The sequence below is a fragment of the Pleurodeles waltl genome, chromosome 3_1 (assembly GCF_031143425.1).
Source record: "Pleurodeles waltl isolate 20211129_DDA chromosome 3_1, aPleWal1.hap1.20221129, whole genome shotgun sequence".
NCBI lineage: Eukaryota > Metazoa > Chordata > Amphibia > Caudata > Salamandridae > Pleurodeles > Pleurodeles waltl.
In genome coordinates, this window is record NC_090440.1 from 1914042781 (window position 1) to 1914062649 (window position 19869).

Genomic DNA, 19869 nt, shown 5'->3' on the forward strand with positions numbered 1-19869 from the left:
TAGGGGTACCATGCTCATGCACTGGTACCCTCACCTATGGTATAGTGCACCCTGCCTTAGGGCTGTAAGGCCTGCTAGAGGGGTGTCTTACCTATACTGCATAGGCAGTGAGAGGCTGGCATGGCACCCTGAGGGGAGTGCCATGTCGACTTACCCGTTTTGTCCTCACTAGCACACACAAGCTGGCAAGCAGTGTGTCTGTGCTGAGTGAGGGGTCTCCAGGGTGGCATAAGACATGCTGCAGCCCTTAGAGACCTTCCTTGGCATCAGGGCCCTTGGTACTAGAAGTACCAGTTACAAGGGACTTATCTGGATGCCAGGGTCTGCCAATTGTGGATACAAAAGTACAGGTTAGGGAAAGAACACTGGTGCTGGGGCCTGGTTAGCAGGCCTCAGCACACTTTCAATTGTAAACATAGCATCAGCAAAGGCAAAAAGTCAGGGGGCAACCATGCCAAGGAGGCATTTCCTTACACCATGTCAATTGATGTAGAGGAGTTTACAGAACCAAGACAGAGGAACTGCCATGGTTGGCAAGAAAACAAGTTATTCCTCATTACCATCTCTGGGGAGCAAACTCGACTGAGCAGAGTCCAGCAGCTTAAATTTCTTTGATTGTTTAGGCAGAGAGTAACTAGGTCACAACGCAAGGGTATCACCTTACATATCGAGGGAACTCACTCCAGCATGACTGAAATTGCAGACCTCCAACAAGGATGGAAAAAGAGAAGCAGAAGTCAATTTACAAATTACCTGGGGAACAGGATCCAACAGAGAACCAGAATCGGTACTTCTCATCAGGTTAGTTTCTCAGAAAAAAGAAGCTGGAAATTATACAAAGAGGTTTGACTACCAACAGGCAACGCCTGTATGTACTAGTTTGAAGAGGTAGGTGGGGTAGTAAAACGGTGTAGGAATGTCACTCTTTTTGGGATGGTTACTCCCCACTTTTTGCCTGCTGTCAGAGTACTAAGACTATTTTCACTAGATAATCAGGACTCCAGTGATTGTGCTCTCTCCTCTGAAGTTGGTTGCCTTGGTACCCTTTACACACCACAATTGGCATACTGGTGTACCCCTGTAAGCCTCTAGTATATGGTACTTAGGTACCCAGAGCATTGGTACACAGGGGTCCCCCGTGGGCAGCAGCATGAATTATGCCACTCATGGGAGCCCATGCAATATGTGTCTGCAGCCCTGCCATTTGCAGCCTGCGTGAAAACATGCATGCACCCTTTTACTGCTGGTCTTTACACCAGGTTACTGCAAGTCACCCCTATGGTAGGCCCTTCCAGCCCTAAGGGCAGGGTGCAGGTCCCTGTGTGTGGCCACCTCTGCATGAACAGCGGTGCCCCTAGGAACTCGTTCCAATTCCATTTTAGCTATGTACTGGCCATAAGTCATCACCTATGGTCCAGCTACATGATGGTAACTCCAAACCTAGGCATGTTTGGTATCAAGCATGTCGGAATCATACCCAATTACTGATGCCAGTGTTGGTGGCATGATTCCATGTGCTCTGGGGCTCCTCAGTGGACCCCCCCCCCGTATTGCTCCTACCAGTCTTCCAAGGTCTGCGAGCAGCCCACACTGCAGCCTCCCAGGCAGGGATCTTTCCTCCTGGTGCTTGACCAGCTCAAGCAGGGGAAGGCAGAACAAGGGATTTCCTGTGGTAGAGGGGTGAAACTTCCTCTCCCTTGGAAATAGATGTTACAAGGCTGGGGAGGGGTGGCATCCCACGCCACCGGCTTGCTTTGAAAGGAATATTTTGTGCCCTCCTTGAATAATCCGGTTTGCACCTGTAGGAAGTTGGCTCTGTATGTGCTATTTCAAAGTAAGGAATAGCATGCACAGAGTCCAAGGGTTCTCCTTAGAGGTAAGATAGTGGCAAAAAGAGATAATACTAATGCTCTATTTTGTGGTAGTGTGGTCGAGCAGTAGGCTTATCCAAGGAGTAGTGTTAAGCATTTGTTGTACATACACACAGGCAATAAATGAGGAACACACACTCCGAGACAAATCCAGCCAATAGGTTTTGTTATAGAAAAATATATTTTCTTATTTTATTTTAAGAACCACAGGTTCAAATTCTACATGTAATATCTCATTTGAAAGGTATTGCAGGTAAGTACTTTAGGAACTGTGAATAATCACAGTAGCATATATACTTTTTACATAAAACACAATAAGCTGTTTTAAAAGTGGACACAGTGCAATTTTCACAGTTCCTGGGGGAGGTAAAGTATTGTTATTTTTAACAGGTAAGTAAGTCACTTACAGGTCTCAGTTTTTGGTCCAAGGTAGCCCACCGTTGGGGGTTCAGAGCAACCCCAAAGTCACCACACCAGCAGCTCAGGGCCGGTCAGGTGCAGAGGTCAAAGAGGTGCCCAAAACACACAGGCTTCAATGGAGAGAAGGGGGTGCCCCGGTTCCAGTCTACCAGCAGGTAAGTACCCGCGTCTTCGGAGGGCAGACCAGGGGGGTTTTGTAGGGCACCGGGGGGGACACAAGTCCACACAGAAAGTACACCCTCAGCAGCGCGGGGGCGGCCGGGTGCAGTGTGCAAACAAGCGTCGGGTTCTCTGTTGATTTCAATGGGAGATCAAGGGGTCTCTTCAGCGGTGCAGGCAGGCAAGGGGGGGGGGGGGGGAGGGCTCCTCGGGGTAGCCACCACCTGGGCAAGGGAGAGGGCCTCCTGGGGGTCACTCCTGCACAGAAGTTCTGTTCCTTCAGGTGCTGGGGGCTGCGGGTGCAGGGTCTTTTCCAGCCGTCGGGACTTTAGGCTCAGGCAGTCGCGGTCAGGGGGAGCCTCGGGATTCCCTCTGCAGGCGTCGCTGTGGGGGCTCAGGGGGGACAACTTTGGTTACTCACGGTCTCGGAGTCGCTGGAGGGTCCTCCCTGAGGTGTTGGTTCTCCACCAGTCGAGTCGGGGTCGCCGGGTGCAGTGTTGCAAGGCTCACGCTTCTTGCAGGGAATTGCAGGGGTCTTTAAATCTGCTCCTCTGTAACAAAGTTGCAGTTCTTTTGGAGCAGTGCCGCTGTCCTCTGGAGTTTCTGGTCTTTCTTGAAGCAGGGCAGTCCTCAGAGGATTCAGAGGTCGCTGGTCCCTTGGAAAGCGTCGCTGGAGCAGGTTTCTTTGGAAGGCAGGAGACAGGCCGGTAAGTCTGGGGCCAAAGCAGTTGGTGTCTTCTGTTCTTCCTCTGCAGGGGTTTTTCAGCTCAGCAGTCCTCTTCTTCTTGTAGTTTCAGGAATCTAAATTCTTAGGTTCAGGGAAGCCCTTAAATACTAAATTTAAGGGCGTGTTTAGGTCTGGGGGGTTAGTAGCCAATGGCTACTAGCCCCGAGGGTGGGTACACCCTCTTTGTGCGGAGGTCACATTCCTATCCCTATTGGGGGAATCCTCCTTCTACAAGATGGAGGATTTCTAAAAGTCAGAGTCACCTCAGCTCAGGACACCTTAGGGGCTGTCCTGACTGGCCAGTGACTCCTCCTTGTTTTTCTCATTATCTCTCCTGGACTTGCCGCCAAAAGTGGGGGCTGTGTCCAGGGGGCGGGCATCTCCACTAGCTGGAGTGCCCTGGGGCATTGTAAAACGGCGCTTGAGCCTTTGAAGCTCACTGCTAGGTGTTACAGTTCCTGCAGGGGGGAGGTGTGAAGCACCTCCACCCAGAGCAGGCTTTGTTTCTGTCCTCAGAGAGCACAAAGGCTCTCACCGCATGGGGCCAGAAACTCGTCTCTCAGCAGCAGGCTGGCACAGACCAGTCAGTCCTGCACTGAACAATTGGGTAAAATACAGGGGGTATCTCTAAGATGCCCTCTGTGTGCATTTTTTAATAAATCCAACACTGGCATCAGTGTGGGTTTATTATTCTGAGAAGTTTGGTACCAAACTTCCCAGTATTCAGTGTAGCCATTATGGAGCTGTGGAGTTCGTTTTTGACAGACTCCCAGCCCATATACTCTTATGGCTACTGTAAGGAAATGCCCCTTGGCATGGTTGCCCCCTGACTATTTGCCTTTGCTGATGCTATGTTTACCATTGAAAGTGTGCTGAGGCCTGCTAACCAGGCCCCAGCACCAGTGTTCTTTCCCTAACCTGTACTTTTGTATCCACAATTGGCAGACCCTGGCATCCAGATAAGTCCCTTGTAACTGGTACTTCTAGTACCAAGGGCCCTGATGCCAAGGAAGGTCTCTAAGGGCTACAGCATGTCTTATGCCACCCTGGAGACCTCTCACTCAGCACAGACACACTGCTTGCCAGCTTGTGTGTGCTAGTGAGGACAAAACGAGTAAGTCGACATGGCACTCCCCTCAGGGTGCCATGCCAGCCTCTCACTGCCTATGCAGTATAGGTAAGACACCCCTCTAGCAGGCCTTACAGCCCTAAGGCAGGGTGCACTATACCATAGGTGAGGGTACCAGTGCATGAGCATGGTACCCCTACAGTGTCTAAACAAAACCTTAGACATTGTAAGTGCAGGGTAGCCATAAGAGTATATGGTCTGGGAGTTTGTCAAACACGAACTCCACAGCACCATAATGGCTACACTGAAAACTGGGAAGTTTGGTATCAAACTTCTCAGCACAATAAATGCACACTGATGCCAGTGTACATTTTATTGTCAAATACACCCCAGAGGGCACCTTAGGGGTGCCCCCTGAAACTTAACCGACTATCTGTGTAGGCTGACTAGTTTTAGCAGCCTGCCACAAACCGAGACATGTTGCTGGCCCCATGGGGAGAGTGCCTTTGTCACTCTGAGGCCAGTAACAAAGCCTGCACTGGGTGGAGATGCTAACACCTCCCCCAGGCAGGAATTGTCACACCTGGCGGTGAGCCTCAAAGGCTCACCTCCTTTGTGCCAACCCAGCAGGACACTCCAGCTAGTGGAGTTGCCCGCCCCCTCCGGCCAGGCCCCACTTTTGGCGGCAAGGCCGGAGAAAATAATGAGAAAAACAAGGAGGAGTCACTGGCCAGTCAGGACAGCCCCTAAGGTGTCCTGAGCTGAAGTGACTCTAACTTTTAGAAATCCTCCATCTTGCAGATGGAGGATTCCCCCAATAGGGTTAGGATTGTGACCCCCTCCCCTTGGGAGGAGGCACAAAGAGGGTGTACCCACCCTCAGGGCTAGTAGCCATTGGCTACTAACCCCCCCAGACCTAAACACGCCCTTAAATTTAGTATTTAAGGGCTACCCTGAACCCTAGAAAATTAGATTCCTGCAACTACAAGAAGAAGGACTGCCCAGCTGAAAACCCCTGCAGCGGAAGACCAGAAGACGACAACTGCCTTGGCTCCAGAAACTCACCGGCCTGTCTCCTGCCTTCCAAAGATCCTGCTCCAGCGACGCCTTCCAAAGGGACCAGCGACCTCGACATCCTCTGAGGACTGCCCCTGCTTCGAAAAGACAAGAAACTCCCGAGGACAGCGGACCTGCTCCAAGAAAAGCTGCAACTTTGTTTCCAGCAGCCTTAAAGAACCCTGCAAGCTCCCCGCAAGAAGCGTGAGACTTGCAACACTGCACCCGGCGACCCCGACTTGGCTGGTGGCGATCCAACACCTCAGGAGGGACCCCAGGACTACTCTAAGACTGTGAGTACAAAAACCTGTCCCCCCTGAGCCCCCACAGCGCCGCCTGCAGAGGGAATCCCGAGGCTTCCCCTGACCGCGACTCTTTGAATCCTAAAGTCCCGACACCTGGGAGAGACCCTGCACCCGCAGCCCCCAGGACCTGAAGGACCGGACTTTCACTGGAGGAGTGACCCCCAGGAGTCCCTCTCCCTTGACCAAGTGGAGGTTTCCCCGAGGAACCCCCCCCTTGCCTGCCTGCAGCGCTGAAGAGATCCCTAGATCTCCCATTGACTTCCATTACAAACCCGACGCTTGTTTCTACACTGCACCCGGCCGCCCCCGCGCTGCTGAGGGTGAAATTTCTGTGTGGGCTTGTGTCCCCCCCCCCGGTGCCCTACAAAACCCCCCTGGTCTGCCCTCCGAAGACGCGGGTACTTACCTGCAAGCAGACCGGAACCGGGGCACCCCCTTCTCTCCATTCTAGCCTATGTGTTTTGGGCACCACTTTGAACTCTGCACCTGACCGGCCCTGAGCTGCTGGTGTGGTGACTTTAGGGTTGCTCTGAACCCCCAACGGTGGGCTACCTTGGACCAAGAACTAAGCCCTGTAAGTGTCTTACTTACCTGGTTAACCTAACAAATACTTACCTCCCCTAGGAACTGTGAAAATTGCACTAAGTGTCCACTTTTAAAACAGCTATTTGTGAATAACTTGAAAAGTATACATGCAATTTTGATGATTTGAAGTTCCTAAAGTACTTACCTGCAATACCTTTCGAATGAGATATTACATGTAGAATTTGAACCTGTGGTTCTTAAAATAAACTAAGAAAAGATATTTTTCTATATAAAAACCTATTGGCTGGATTTGTCTCTGAGTGTGTGTACCTCATTTATTGTCTATGTGTATGTACAACAAATGCTTAACACTACTCCTTGGATAAGCCTACTGCTCGACCACACTACCACAAAATAGAGCATTAGTATTATCTATTTTTACCACTATTTTACCTCTAAGGGGAACCCTTGGACTCTGTGCATGCTATTCCTTACTTTGAAATAGCACATACAGAGCCAACTTCCTACAGCTACCCTGCACTTACAATGTCTAAGGTTTTGCTTAGACACTGTAGGGGCATAGTGCTCATGCACCTATGCCCTCACCTGTGGTATAGTGCACCCTGCCTTAGGGCTGTAAGGACTGCTAGAGGGGTGACTTACCTATGCCACAGGCAGTGTGAGGTTGGCATGGCACCCTGAGGGGAGTGCCATGTCGACTTAGTCATTTTCTCCCCACCAGCAGGCAAGCAGTGTGTATGTGCTGAGTGAGGGGTCCCTAGGGTGGCATAAGACATGCTGCAGCCCTTAGAGACCTTCCCTGGCATCAGGGCCCTTGGTACCAGGGGTACCAGTTACAAGGGACTTACCTGGATGCCAGGGTTGTGCCAATTGTGGAAACAATGGTACATTTGAGGTGAAAGAACACAGGTGCTGGGGCCTGGTTAGCAGGGTCCCAGCACACTTCTCAGTCAAGTCAGCATCAGTATCAGGCAAAAAGTGGGGGGTAACTGCAACAGGGAGCCATTTCTTTACAGCACCAGTCCAGGGACCCTGGTCCCTGCTTGGACGCAAACCTACAGAAAGGAAAGGGAAGTGGTCACTCCCATGTCCATCACCACCCCAGGAGTGGTGTCTAGAGCTCCTCCAGGTGGTCACTCGATTCTGCCATCTTGAAACCAAGATGGGCAGAGGCCTCTGGGAGCATCTGAGTGGTCAGGTTAGGTAGAATGAAGGCGCTGGACCTGAAGGTTTGTGCCATTTCTGGATTGACTCGCGAGTGGTGCTCTGCCTCGGTCAATGGACGTTTCGGAGCTCAACATCCTGGGCAGCATAAAGACGTGTGATGTTGGTTAGGTGTTCAGCACAGAGGCTGGTGTGGCTGCACCACTGGTTCAAGGAGCTCTCCCTCTTGCTTGATGTCTGAGGCTTCACAGAAGATGGCCTCTCCTCTGCGTGACATACCGAATGCCTGAGGGCACTGCCTTCTCGGCACCCAGCTTATTTTGGGATCCGAAAAAGTCAGGCGCTGCCAAGGTCTCCCTGTTTTTGCATCTTGTGACTGGTCCATCTCCTTTCCCTCAAGTACCTTAAGGCTTCTTTTCAGTGTAAGATGAGGCAGACTTCACAGGAAGTCTCCATGTGCTCTGAGCTGAGGCAGAGGCTACAGACCTTGTGATGGTCACTCCAGGGGTATTTTGTGAGACACCTATGGCAGAACAGTATGGGTGTATATTCTATACCCTTGTCCTAGGTGAATTTTCCAGGGTGCGTTTACGAGGTCTCAAGACTAGTTATGAAGGGTGTCCTGATGCTGTGGTATGTCAAACTGTAGCGGTCTGCAACAGTCAGGTCCACATTCCCATCTTTGCAGACAGATTGCTTCCCTGTCATGACAGAGTTGTTTTGTTGTCAAAGGGTGAACTGCTTGGCCCAAAAAGAACTACTGGAATGTTTACACATGAATTCTGGAGCAGGTTTCCCAAAAATCTGAGCCCAATGGCAGAAGAAAACAATCTGAGGTGGCGACAACCTGCTGGTATAGTGTGAACCAAGAAATTATGTGATTCAGAATGATTCGAAGAAAAACAAATTGCAAACATCCAGGCCCAACACTAGATGTAAGAAGTATTTGGGGCATCTGTATTTACAACAACACAAGCTCTGAACATCTATATGTATGCTTTTTGTTAACGTTTTGAACAAGTTTGTTCAACTTTTAAGTGGGGTTGGTGATTTGGAAACTCCAATAATAATTCTGTTGGACTGTGGAAGGAAATCAGGATTTGTCAGTGAGAGCCAAAGGCTTGGATTAAGTTGTTCAAACAGTTCAGACCAGCAAAATGTGCTCAGTAAGAGCTCTCACAATGAACCACTAACCATCTGAGCCAGTTATTAATTTTTAAAAAATACTGAAGGTTTGGTCAACTTTAGCATCAACAGATCAGGGTTTATACTCACACAAGCCTAAAGATAAGGCGGACAGAAAACTAAATTACCTGCAATTGTCGTTTTATTTATCTGTATTTAAAACACCTGCCTGTTCATGGAGATATCTGGAATATTTCATTTCAGTAAAGCACTTTTGTAAAACTTTCAACTTCACAGAGATCAGCACCTTTAAGATTTTAGCTCAATATATGAAGAGGCTGTCGAGATCCTTTGCTTGAAGTGTCACTTCACTTCCTACTCCAACATCCCCTGACGTATATGAGCAGTGAACACTAAACTCTGGTTGATAGGTCATACTGATTTTTTGAAGGCGCTCTATGATTTCTGGGACTTTTATAAAACCAGTGTTTGGAAGTTTTGCTCCAAGTTTGATTTTGTTTTTCTCTGCAGTAACAGGTAATTGAAAAGCATTAGCACTTTTATATCAAAATAGCCACAGAAATATCAACTGTATAACACAACCGCATCATAATGGATGGTATTTAGATCAGACTTGACGTTGTCATGCGTGCGAGACTGGTCTCCCAAGCTTTTTATTTTTTATTTTCTTAAATAAGGGCGTTTTTTTAATGATTTCTGGAATGTTGACCATTTAAACTGAAGATTAATTGAAAGGTTTAGGTCAGCAACCGCATGAGCTTTTGGGGAAATGTTTGTGATCCTTGAATTACTGAGGAATGTTACAATATTGAACCTTTAGTAGATTTTTTTTTTTTTGCTCATAGAGTTCAAGGTGAGAAAGGAGAGTGGTCAAGAAAGTGTACATCAGCAGCAGTGTGAAATGAGAATCTGGGGGGTGGGAGGGTTACTTCCCAACCCTTTGGCATTCTATACATTAAAAAAAAAAAAGAAAAAAAAAAAAAAAAAAAAAAAAAAAAAAGAAGAAGAAACCTCTCTTCTTAATTCCAGCATGAAAAACAGCCTTAGTTAGGGTATTCTTGTTTAGACTGCAATTATTGTTGGCTTCATATTGGAGAGTGACACATGCATTTAGCGTACCTAGCACAAGAAATTTACATTGACCGACCTAAGGACAATACATCACACACTCAAAACTTGAGACCTTAAACGACATAAAGAGTACCAATGTTAAAAGTACAGTATTGCAATCAGAAGTTCTGCCAAAGAACATTAAACTCTATCCTACAGTGGAGATGAAACAAAACAGTTATTGTACAGAACCTCCCCAATCATCCATGCAGAAGCCAAGCAAAGAATGGCTGCAAGTCATCGTTCAATCAAACTCGAGGGTCTCTTGACAAATGGCGCTTTGATCTCTATTGCTGGTACCTGATACTGTTTGAAGTCAGTGCGAACTCTCCAGCCCTTGTCGTATGCCAAGGTGTGTCGATCCTTTTGGAACAGGGTATTGATACGGGGGATACCTCGGTCCCATGAATCTTCCAAATCTTCTAGGGTAAGACGCCTTACAAAGCAAAATAAAGTAAGCATGAAAAGAGAATCACATAATTGATAATTATGACTAATTCATCAAGTTCAGCAAGATACCTCTATACAAGGATAGGGATCAGCAATTTGCACTGGCAAAGCAAATACATTTATCCACAATACAGATAGGCATCAAATAAGATGCAATATCACCTCCCTTTTTTATTCTTTTGTATAGATAAGCTGGTGTTCTATGCCCTGTGATAGCTACCCAACTACTGAAGAGGTGACCAAACATGAAAACAACATTTCCAGAACAAAGGAGGGAGAGGCAAGTTAGGTATCCATACAGCTTAAGAGTTAGTCACAGAAAGAGGAAGGAACTTAATGTTCAATTAATGGAACATCTGTTCAAAATATTTCAAGGAAAGTGCCTTTTGTTGGCAGGTCTTCATATGTAAAAGCTCCATATACAATAAGTCACTCTTCATTTACACCTAACCAGCCAAAGTGTTGTGTTCCACTGAAGGAAATGTTTTGTTCAACAAGATTTTATTAGTTTTCAAACAGTGAAACATGCACAGTACTGATTCTCATATATGACATCATGGAAATACCTCCCACAATAAATAGGATTGTTCCCACAAAAAAAACCACAAAAAAAAAAAACTGTTGGACTCACTGGGCGTAACTACATTTGCTGTATGTCAATGTCTGGAAGGCAACACCATCTCTTAAAATGTAATTCTGTCAGTCAGCAATAGAAGGTGCTATAATTGTTCAATCATGAATTAAAGTGTAGAGATCTCAGCAACTTGGGACATACACATTTAGAGTACTTCTCTCATAGGTACTGCACCAGCCGGGCCCACATCTGGTCATACTTGTGCTCCATATCAAGCAGTCCCCAAGTCAGTTTCTCCACTGCCAAAAGCATCAAGTTTCCTCTGCCCATTCATGCACTGTCAGTGTAAGCAGCGATTTCCGTGTACGTGCTACAAGTTGCTGTGCAGCCAGAGTCGTATTAGTAATCACTCGCCAGTCTTTTTCAATATGCTTTTGATATCAGGTGGCCTTATGTTGAGCACTACTGTCGCTGAGTGAGACCGCAAAGGTTAACCAGTTCCCCTACCATATGACTGAGGGCTTCTTTCCAGAAACGTGTAAGCTTGGGCGCAACCACCACATATGTATTAAATCTCCCAAATGTCCACATCCCCACCAGCACAGGCCTTATCACCCATACATGTAATCCTTGCTAACATGAAGTAGTAGCCCATCAGTATCTTGTATAGGGCTTTTCAATTTTATACACTTTTGCAAAGTCAGGGTATGTCAGCCCATAATGTGTTAAAAGATTTGCTGGCCTGGGGTTTTCTGACACTGCTTCAAATATGACCCCATGGTTACTCCCAGAGAGTCAATATCTTACATGTTTCATATGAGGGATATGGGGCCGTTATAAGTAGCAAACAATTCTCCCAGGTAGCGGTCTAAATGCTGCCACTTTCTTTAATTTGTATTCTTGCCAGTACTGAGGAAAGGATTTCATGTCTGCTGCCTGGAATACATTTCTTAGCATTCTGCACCCACTCTCTGCCCAGCGAGCGAAGCACCCCTTGTCTAGGCCCGGTGTAAAGTAGAACTTTTTGAAGGCCAAACGCCGAGTCAATTAATTCTTCAAGAGCAGTCTACAACTAGACTATTAGGACAAATCTTCACTATTTTAACTGAGTATGGTGCATGGTACCAAAGGGCTGAAAAATCTCAGAGCGTGTTCATATCATCTACATCGTTTCATGCCCACGTATTTAGTCCTCCTCGCCACAAGATCACATGGACAATTCCCAATAAATCAACATTAAACCAAGCAGATGATGTGAACATGCCCCGAGATTGTTCAGTACTTTGCTACCATGTGCCATACTCTGTTAACATAGTCAGAATTTGTCCTAATCAATTCTAATGTTCGGAGTGCTCCGGAAAAAGTCATTGAATCAACGTTTAACTTGAAAATCTTCCTACATTGGAACAAGATGAGTTGGCTAGATTGGTGTACATGAAGAATGACAATATTGGATATGGACTTTTTATCTATGAAGACCTGCCAATAAAGACACTTTCCTTGGACCATTTTGAACAACCATTCCATTAATTGATCGTTTGAATTTCTACCCACTTCTGTGAACAACTTTAAAGTCAATACTGACAAACAAGCCTGCAAAGACAAGGAACACAAATACACACTTACATTTATGCACACACAGAACAGAAAGCCTAAATTTAAGCACTCATAGTCCAACATACCTACATTTATACGCATGGGGGTCAGCAAGTAAACAGACTTTCAGATACGAATGCAGAGACCAAAAGTTAGAAGCTCATGAAGAGAAAAGGAAACAGTCAGACACATTGTCAGAAAGAGGGAAGACAAATGGGGGGTTAATGGGCTCTTAAATTGTGCAAGGGAGATTTGTGTGTCATGTCCTCTTTATATTGCACCCCTGTGCGAACAAAATCACAACTGAGGTGGGGAAAGCAGTGGAGTACACACAGTCATGTTCCTTTTCTTCAGGAAATTGTTTTTACCCTTACACTTCATCTCAAAGAGGGTAAAGACTGGATAGACAGAAATGTTACTTGGAGAAAATAAAATGTACTCTTCATGCTCCTCCATGCTTAGCCTCATAGTTTAATCAAACATGAGAAGCACTACAATTAGTACCACCATCTCAAAGATTAACATGTCATATTTACAGTTTATGTATCAAGTAAAAATAGATTGACAGTCATTTCAGAATGAACTATTCCATGAAAATGCAGGATTAGAAACATGGTATTCAGCACAGATTAAAAAATATGGCAGCCTCTTAGTTCGGATGTACTGACTACACCATATTAAGTTTACCATTGAAAGGTGGGTACTTGCATTTTGTAGCAAATATGCTACACAAAATATAAATGTACTTTTTAATGACCTCTTCTTGCACTGAAACTTTATTACTGTGTCCAATGTAGACTAAGTGTTCCATGCAGTGCATTGTGCCAATAGAATAATAAGAGCTGATGAGCCGCACAGAGGGAAGAGTTAAATGTACACAAGCTATTACAGTTAATGCAAGACTTGAATGATTACTAACAACAGATAACTACTTTCTATGAGCTCCGACAATGTAAAGTGCGCATGCTGCATGAGAGTCACAAAGCAAAACTTCATTGCTGAAACACAGAATGCATATCTCTCGTTCAACCTGAACTCTTCAAAAGATTTTAGCATAAATAAAGGTGGCAAGAACTTTCACAAAATTAGATCAACATTTGCAGCACCCCTTGGGGGAAGGGAGGTGGACAATGTATGGGGTAATCACCCAAATCGGACAATACTAGGACACCACACCACCCGATTAAACAGTGTCTACATATTCTGAAAAGACTAGGCTGGAGCAGAGAGGATAATCCACTTACACCTTCCATTAACACCTCTTAGCAGCCACAACTATGCATATTTTACTCTTGTCCTTCCAAGTTTTCACTCTACCTCCCTCTAATACCACATCTCACCTGTTTTGTGCAATAGCTTCTTGTCTTTTCAAGGCGTACTCTGCCCACACACGCTGAGAGTCAATGAACTCACTTTCCCAGGGTTGAATGTAGCGGTACAAGTTGGGAATCAGTTGATCCTCCTCATGACTCATTCCGGAGCGGAAGTGAGTAATTCCAACATCAGTTTGCTTTGACCACCTAGAACAGAGCAGAGGGATGGAGGAGTGAATAAACAGAAGAAGGTGCTTTAATATGCATAAAAGAGAGATGAATTAAGTTTAAAGGGTAAAGAGCTGAGGAAAGATGACTTCAAGTCAACAAACAGGTGGATATCAAAACAAACATTTACAAACAATATAAACATATATTTCATGTCTTTTGCAGCAAAATCAGCAATCCACTGCAGCGCATGTTTAGCTCAGATGGAGCACTATGTCAGAGGAAATATACCTTAGCTACTGTTGAAAGACCACATGTTCCATGAGGAATCAATGGGAGCCCTTATTGCATCTCTCAGATTGATAACATTGAATGTGGAATTCCACTCGACACCTTGCACTACAAAACGTGGTAGAAAGTTCAACACAACTCATATGCCACAAACAATGTCAAAGGCCATACAGATGAAGTATAATGTGCCTTTGTACAATCCAGTATTAGCCTACTGCACTGCAGGGCATTGCTTTGTTAGTCCACTCCCAGTTCATCTTGAAAGTCTAGTGTAGTATAATGATTTTATATCTTTCCCAGCCAAACTGTCATTAACATAATCCAGTTTGGCCCCTATCACTAAACTTTGTCATCAAAGTCCTCAATTGTGAGTCCTTCAACAGTGTACCCTTCCATGTCCATGCCCTCCAAGAAGCAACTAACCTCCCAATTGATGTTAATCTCCTTTACGTCATGTGTTTTAGCCTGAATAGTTTCTTTTATTTAGCGCACTCGAGGGAATGTGCAAAGAACATTTGTGACATGGACAGGGGCCCCTCTTCGTCTTGGATTTCCATTTTGTTGGAACAGAAATGTCTTTGAAAGAATTGAGGAAAGTGTATAGCGGCCCTGGGTTTTCAGTTCTAATCTTAAATCCCCTCTAGTACTTTTAGTTTTTAGCAAATAAGGCATTCCCCTTATGCGTGGCAAACAGAGAACGTGTAGACACTCTACTAAATTTTGTTTTAGTAGTCACACCAGAAACCTAATTCAAAAAGCTGGAAATGGGCAGAACCCAGTGTTAAGGATTCCTGTCTGAGAACGACTAAAACTGCTAAAGCTTTGTCCACCGTGGTATGATGGCCATCCTATGGTATGCACTCTAAACAGTCCACAGGAGCTAATAGGCCACACAGGTTGAAGATGTATGCTATACATATTCCAGTAACATGGACAGCCGTTAGGACACAATACTGTTCTGGGCGGGGACCCACAGATGTGCCCCATGACCCCTTTTACATTGGCTCAGACTGGGAAAGACAGAGGATGACATGGCCCATGAATAAAAAACGCCCAGCTTCCCCAAACTCTGTTAAGACAGCAAGAACATGACATCTTGTTCTGTTCAACCTCGCCATCACAGACCAGCCTTTAAGATTAGGATGCATTCAATGGAGAACACCAAGTCCCTGCAAATTAGTGTAGACTGCTGGGGAAAAAAAAGTTTGCCAGGGATGTCACGTTAAACCCTCCTTACGTCCGGAGAAACTGAAGGAATAAGACATTTTCTTATACACAATGCCAAGCCATTCCCTTACCTTAAATCAGACTGTGGGATGAGAACATGTCCCATTGAAAGCATGCCAAGCCCCCCTAGCTCTTTAGGGGTGTAGAACACCACAGGAGGGAAGCGACTGGGCATTTTGGAGTTCAGGCCAATCTTGATTCTTGTTTGAATCTTGTTCTCACATTTCACCAGCAAGTCCAGGAGCTCCTGGGTGTTAACCACAGCCTCACGGAAGTAAGTCATAAGGCCAATCAGAGCTGTGTTCCATTTGTTCACAATCTAGGGGCAAGAAGATGGTCAGAACAGGTCCACTATCAAGTTACACAAGTGTACAATACGGATGCACCCCCCCCCTCAAAAAAAACAACAGAATCTTGCTACTCACAGCTGCACAGCACTTTACTTCCAGGAAGCTAAAGCACAGACTAGCTCAGAATTTCATTCAAGAATGCATGCAGCACTCAAGACATATGTGAGCTTGCAGAGAAATATCCTACCTTAGTGAAAGTGGTAGAGCCAGATGCCATGAGAATCTGCCGAACTCTGTTGTGGAATCTCTGCATAGACTCGTCATCCACTCTGAGGAAGCACTGAGCTGTCCTCTCCTTGGTCACCTAAAACACAAAACACATACTAAAAGTCCATCTCAAAGCATACCAGAGCCCTGCCAGAACCTTAGGAAATGTGGTGGCTAGTAATCCATGCACCATCCAAAAGGGAATAATCACAGCAGGGTGATCCACCCATAGGTGAGCACGGAGAGGTAATAATATCCTAATGTTGTGTGAAAGGCTACTTCACTGCACCAGTGGGAAGGACAAAAATAAATAAATAAATAAAAAGGCTTGCTCTACACTACATAGCGATCTTTGTAAAAATAAGGCATCGTTCTGCTTCCACATCCAAAACTGAGCACTTAAAAAGATAGGCAGAAATCAGAGTGTCACGAGGCCAGACTTGCTCTTCAAGATCTCAGAGTGGAAAGACACATGGGGACAGTTTAGGAAGCTCACTCTATGTGGGGGGCACAAGAAAAAAGGTAAGAATATGGTAGGAAAAGTCTTACCTCATTCTGTAGATTCCAGACTCCATCCTTGTGTGTAAACTCCTCATAGCTGGTGCGACACTTGGGTAGGATACGGCACTCAAAGCCACACATGTTGAACAGAAGGTTCGGGTTGTCCTTACTGTAAACGGACACAAAGCTGTTCTCCCACTGCACAGTAGTCACTGAGCGTGGCAAGCGGTTCTTAATGTCCCAGAACACTGCCCGCCCCCTGAATGGAAAAAAGCAGGTAAGACTTTCAACATTCCTGTGCAGCAAACACAAACGTCTAGACACCACAAGGGTAGATTACAATTCACCTTTCTTTTAATGTGTAAAGCACATTAAATAAAGCCAATACTTTGATGAGATCAACAGTTCTTTGATGTTACACCTTCCTTAGGTTCACATGCTGGAACAATAAAGCATCACGAGGCTCTGGAAACACTTAGCAGTAAAACATATTGATAGTCTTTATAGATGTACAGCAGAAAAACTTCTCAACTTCCTTCAGGGTGCAATAGAGGCAAAAAAGCAGTCTGGGGTATGCAAAAACATACCTGTGTATTGACAGCTGCCAGACTAGACAAGAGTAGTCTGTGTTTGACTGGAATGGGTTGTAAAAGATAATCAGGACTGTTTCATAATTCTAAATAGTTTTACATTTTAGCATTAAATCTGGAGACCTGTGCAGGTTGAGGGAAGTGAATGAAGAAAGATGTATGGAAAAAGCTACTTCTTCAGGAATTATCTAGTAACCCTGGGAGAGACACCAGGAACTGCAAGCCAGTTGCTAGGGAAGCAGGTTTCCTAACCATACCAACAATCATTAGTTGAGCTAGAACATGGGAAAGGGTCAGAGCAGGTTGAATTGTTTGAATGACTAGTGTTATAGCACACACTAGTGTGTGAAGAAATAGAAAAGTCTTAATTGGAAAAGTTTATTTGCTCAACGTTTGGAATCGCTGCTCCTTTTTCGCTTCCCCCATAATACCTTATTACATTTCATGTCACTTTATTTCTCCCTGTGTGGACCTCCTAAGAGATATCTGAGACACAAGTTGATGGCAGAGCCCCATGTCAAAAGAAGGGTTACATTCACAAACTCATTTCCTCCCTGGATTCTGCAGGTAGGTGGGGCTCTCTCTCTGTTTGTGGGCCAAAATGTCTTCAGTTAAGTTTCAGCACCCTAACCAAAGGCAGAAGTGCAATAGAGCTGATGGGCAGAATGCTGGATGACATTAAAAAAAACGAATGATCAACACCTCAAATAGCTTGCTACTCTAACTCGTGAATAATTTATCTTTTTTCCTTTCTGCTTTAACATCCTACTTTTGCATTTTTTGTCTGAAAAATAACACATAAATGATAGCAATGCACATTTTAAAAGTAATTGTTTTGAATGTCTAATTTACATCATGCTGTATCAAATAAAGTTTCACTTTCCATGAAACTAAGGGGCACCCATGTGAAGCTTCACAACACTACCTTTTTAGGGTTACATTTCATAAGCAGCTGCCATGAACATTGCTTGGTTCAGAGTAGAGTTGAAACCTTAAATATGTGTTAAACATTTTGCAGTGTCTCGACTTTTATTGTACTGCCTATATTTTGTAGTCCCTAGTAAACTAAATGGCCCGATTCACATAATTTTGTTCAGAGTGTAAATAACAGAACAATGACAGACACTGTGTTCAATTATGAACAGATGTAACTTGACAAGAAATATTTAACTTGGTCAATTACTTTGATTGTTTTTATTCTCCTGGTAATTATGCCCCGATTTTAGTTATGGTTCACGTTGTATGATAAAATAAAACCCAAAAATATAATATCTACTGATCTGTTCAAGTGAGCTTCAAGTTTGAACTGGGTGATTAAGTGGCTATAGTTAAAAGGGTATGTCTCAGACTACACCACCAAGTGGATGGAATAAATATACTTGGCCATGGATGATGCACAACAGGCTCTTACTGTTATTGTTATAGGATGTCCCTGGAACGGATAACACGCTGGAGGATAGAGAACACACAGAGAACACTGTAATATGTACCATTATATAATGAAGGGCCTTTAAGCTAATAGGAGGGGGTGGGATTATTGGGGACGCATCTTTCATTTTGCTTTTGACCTTTTGTAGGAAGTTGGCTCTGTATGTGCTATTTCAAAGTAAGGAATAGCATGCACAGAGTCCAAGGGTTCCCCTTAGAGGTAAAATAGTGGTAAAAATAGATAATACTAATGCTCTATTTTGTGGTAGTGTGGTCGAGCAGTAGGCTTATCCAAGGAGTAGTGTTAAGCATTTGTTGTACATACACATAGACAATAAATGAGGTACACACACTCAGAGACAAATCCAGCCAATAGGTTTTGTTATAGAATGAAAATGTCACTTACCCAGTGTACATCTGTTCGTGGCATCAGTCGCAGTAGATTCGCATGTTCTGCAATAGCTCGCCATCTGGTGTTGGGCCGGAGTGTTACAAGTTGTTTTTCTTCGAAGAAGTCTTTCGAGTCACGGGACCGAGTGACTCCTCCTTTTGTCTCCATTGCGCATGGGCGTCGACTCCATCTTCGATTGTTTTTCCCCGCAGAGGGTGAGGTAGGAGTTGAATTGTAGTAATAGTGCCCATGCAATGGAGTGACTAAGTATGCACTTATTTAAGGTTGAGATGATACATATATAAATAATTGAAGGTAACTTCCAAACTGCTACAGGCTCCCGGGGAGGCGGGTGGGCACATGCGAATCTACTGCGACTGATGCCACGAACAGATGTACACTGGGTAAGTGACATTTTCAGTTCGATGGCATCTGTCGCTGTAGATACGCATGTTCTGCAATAGACTAGTAAGCAGTTATTTCCCCAAAAGCGGTGGATCAGCCTGTAGGAGTGGAAGTAGTGTGAAATAATGTCCTTAATACAGCTTGACCTACTGTGGCTTGTTGTGCGGATAACACGTCTACACAGTAATGCTTGGTGAATGTGTGAGGCGTAGACCATGTGGCTGCCTTACATATTTCTTGCATTGGGATGTTTCCTAGAAAGGCCATGGTAGCACCTTTCTTTCTGGTTGAGTGTGCCCTTGGTGTAATGGGCAGCTGTCGTTTAGCTTTAAGGTAGCAGATTTGGATGCATTTAACTATCCATCTGGCTATACCTTGTTTTGAAATTGGGTTTCCTGCATGAGGTTTTTGAAATGCAATAAAGAGTTGTTTAGTCTTTCTGATGTTCTTTGTTCTGTCAATGTAATACATTAATGCTCTTTTGACATCTAATGTATGTAGTGCCCTTTCAGCTACGGTATCTGGCTGTGGAAAGAACACCGGAAGTTCCACTGTTTGATTTAGATGGAACGGTTGTAGGAAGTTGGCTCTGTATGTGCTATTTCAAAGTAAGGAATAGCATGCACAGAGTCCAAGGGTTCCCCTTAGAGGTAAAATAGTGGTAAAAATAGATAATACTAATGCTCTATTTTGTGGTAGTGTGGTCGAGCAGTAGGCTTATCCAAGGAGTAGTGTTAAGCATTTGTTGTACATACACATAGACAATAAATGAAGTACACACACTCAGAGACAAATCCAGCCAATA

At 44.8% G+C, this 19869-nt stretch overlaps 1 protein-coding gene across 1 annotated transcript in view; it reads right to left on the reverse strand.

Annotated features, from left to right (window-relative positions):
• Positions 1-19869, reverse strand: part of PRPF8 (pre-mRNA processing factor 8) — a 200002-nt gene that overhangs the window by 98522 nt on the left and 81611 nt on the right. The window contains exons 23-27 of the mRNA XM_069226117.1: positions 16299-16509; positions 15730-15846; positions 15264-15511; positions 13534-13713; positions 9874-10009 (exon numbers count right to left, since the gene is read on the reverse strand). Coding sequence (XP_069082218.1) covers positions 9874-10009; positions 13534-13713; positions 15264-15511; positions 15730-15846; positions 16299-16509 — 892 coding nt within the window. The remainder of the gene's footprint in view (positions 1-9873; positions 10010-13533; positions 13714-15263; positions 15512-15729; positions 15847-16298; positions 16510-19869) is intronic.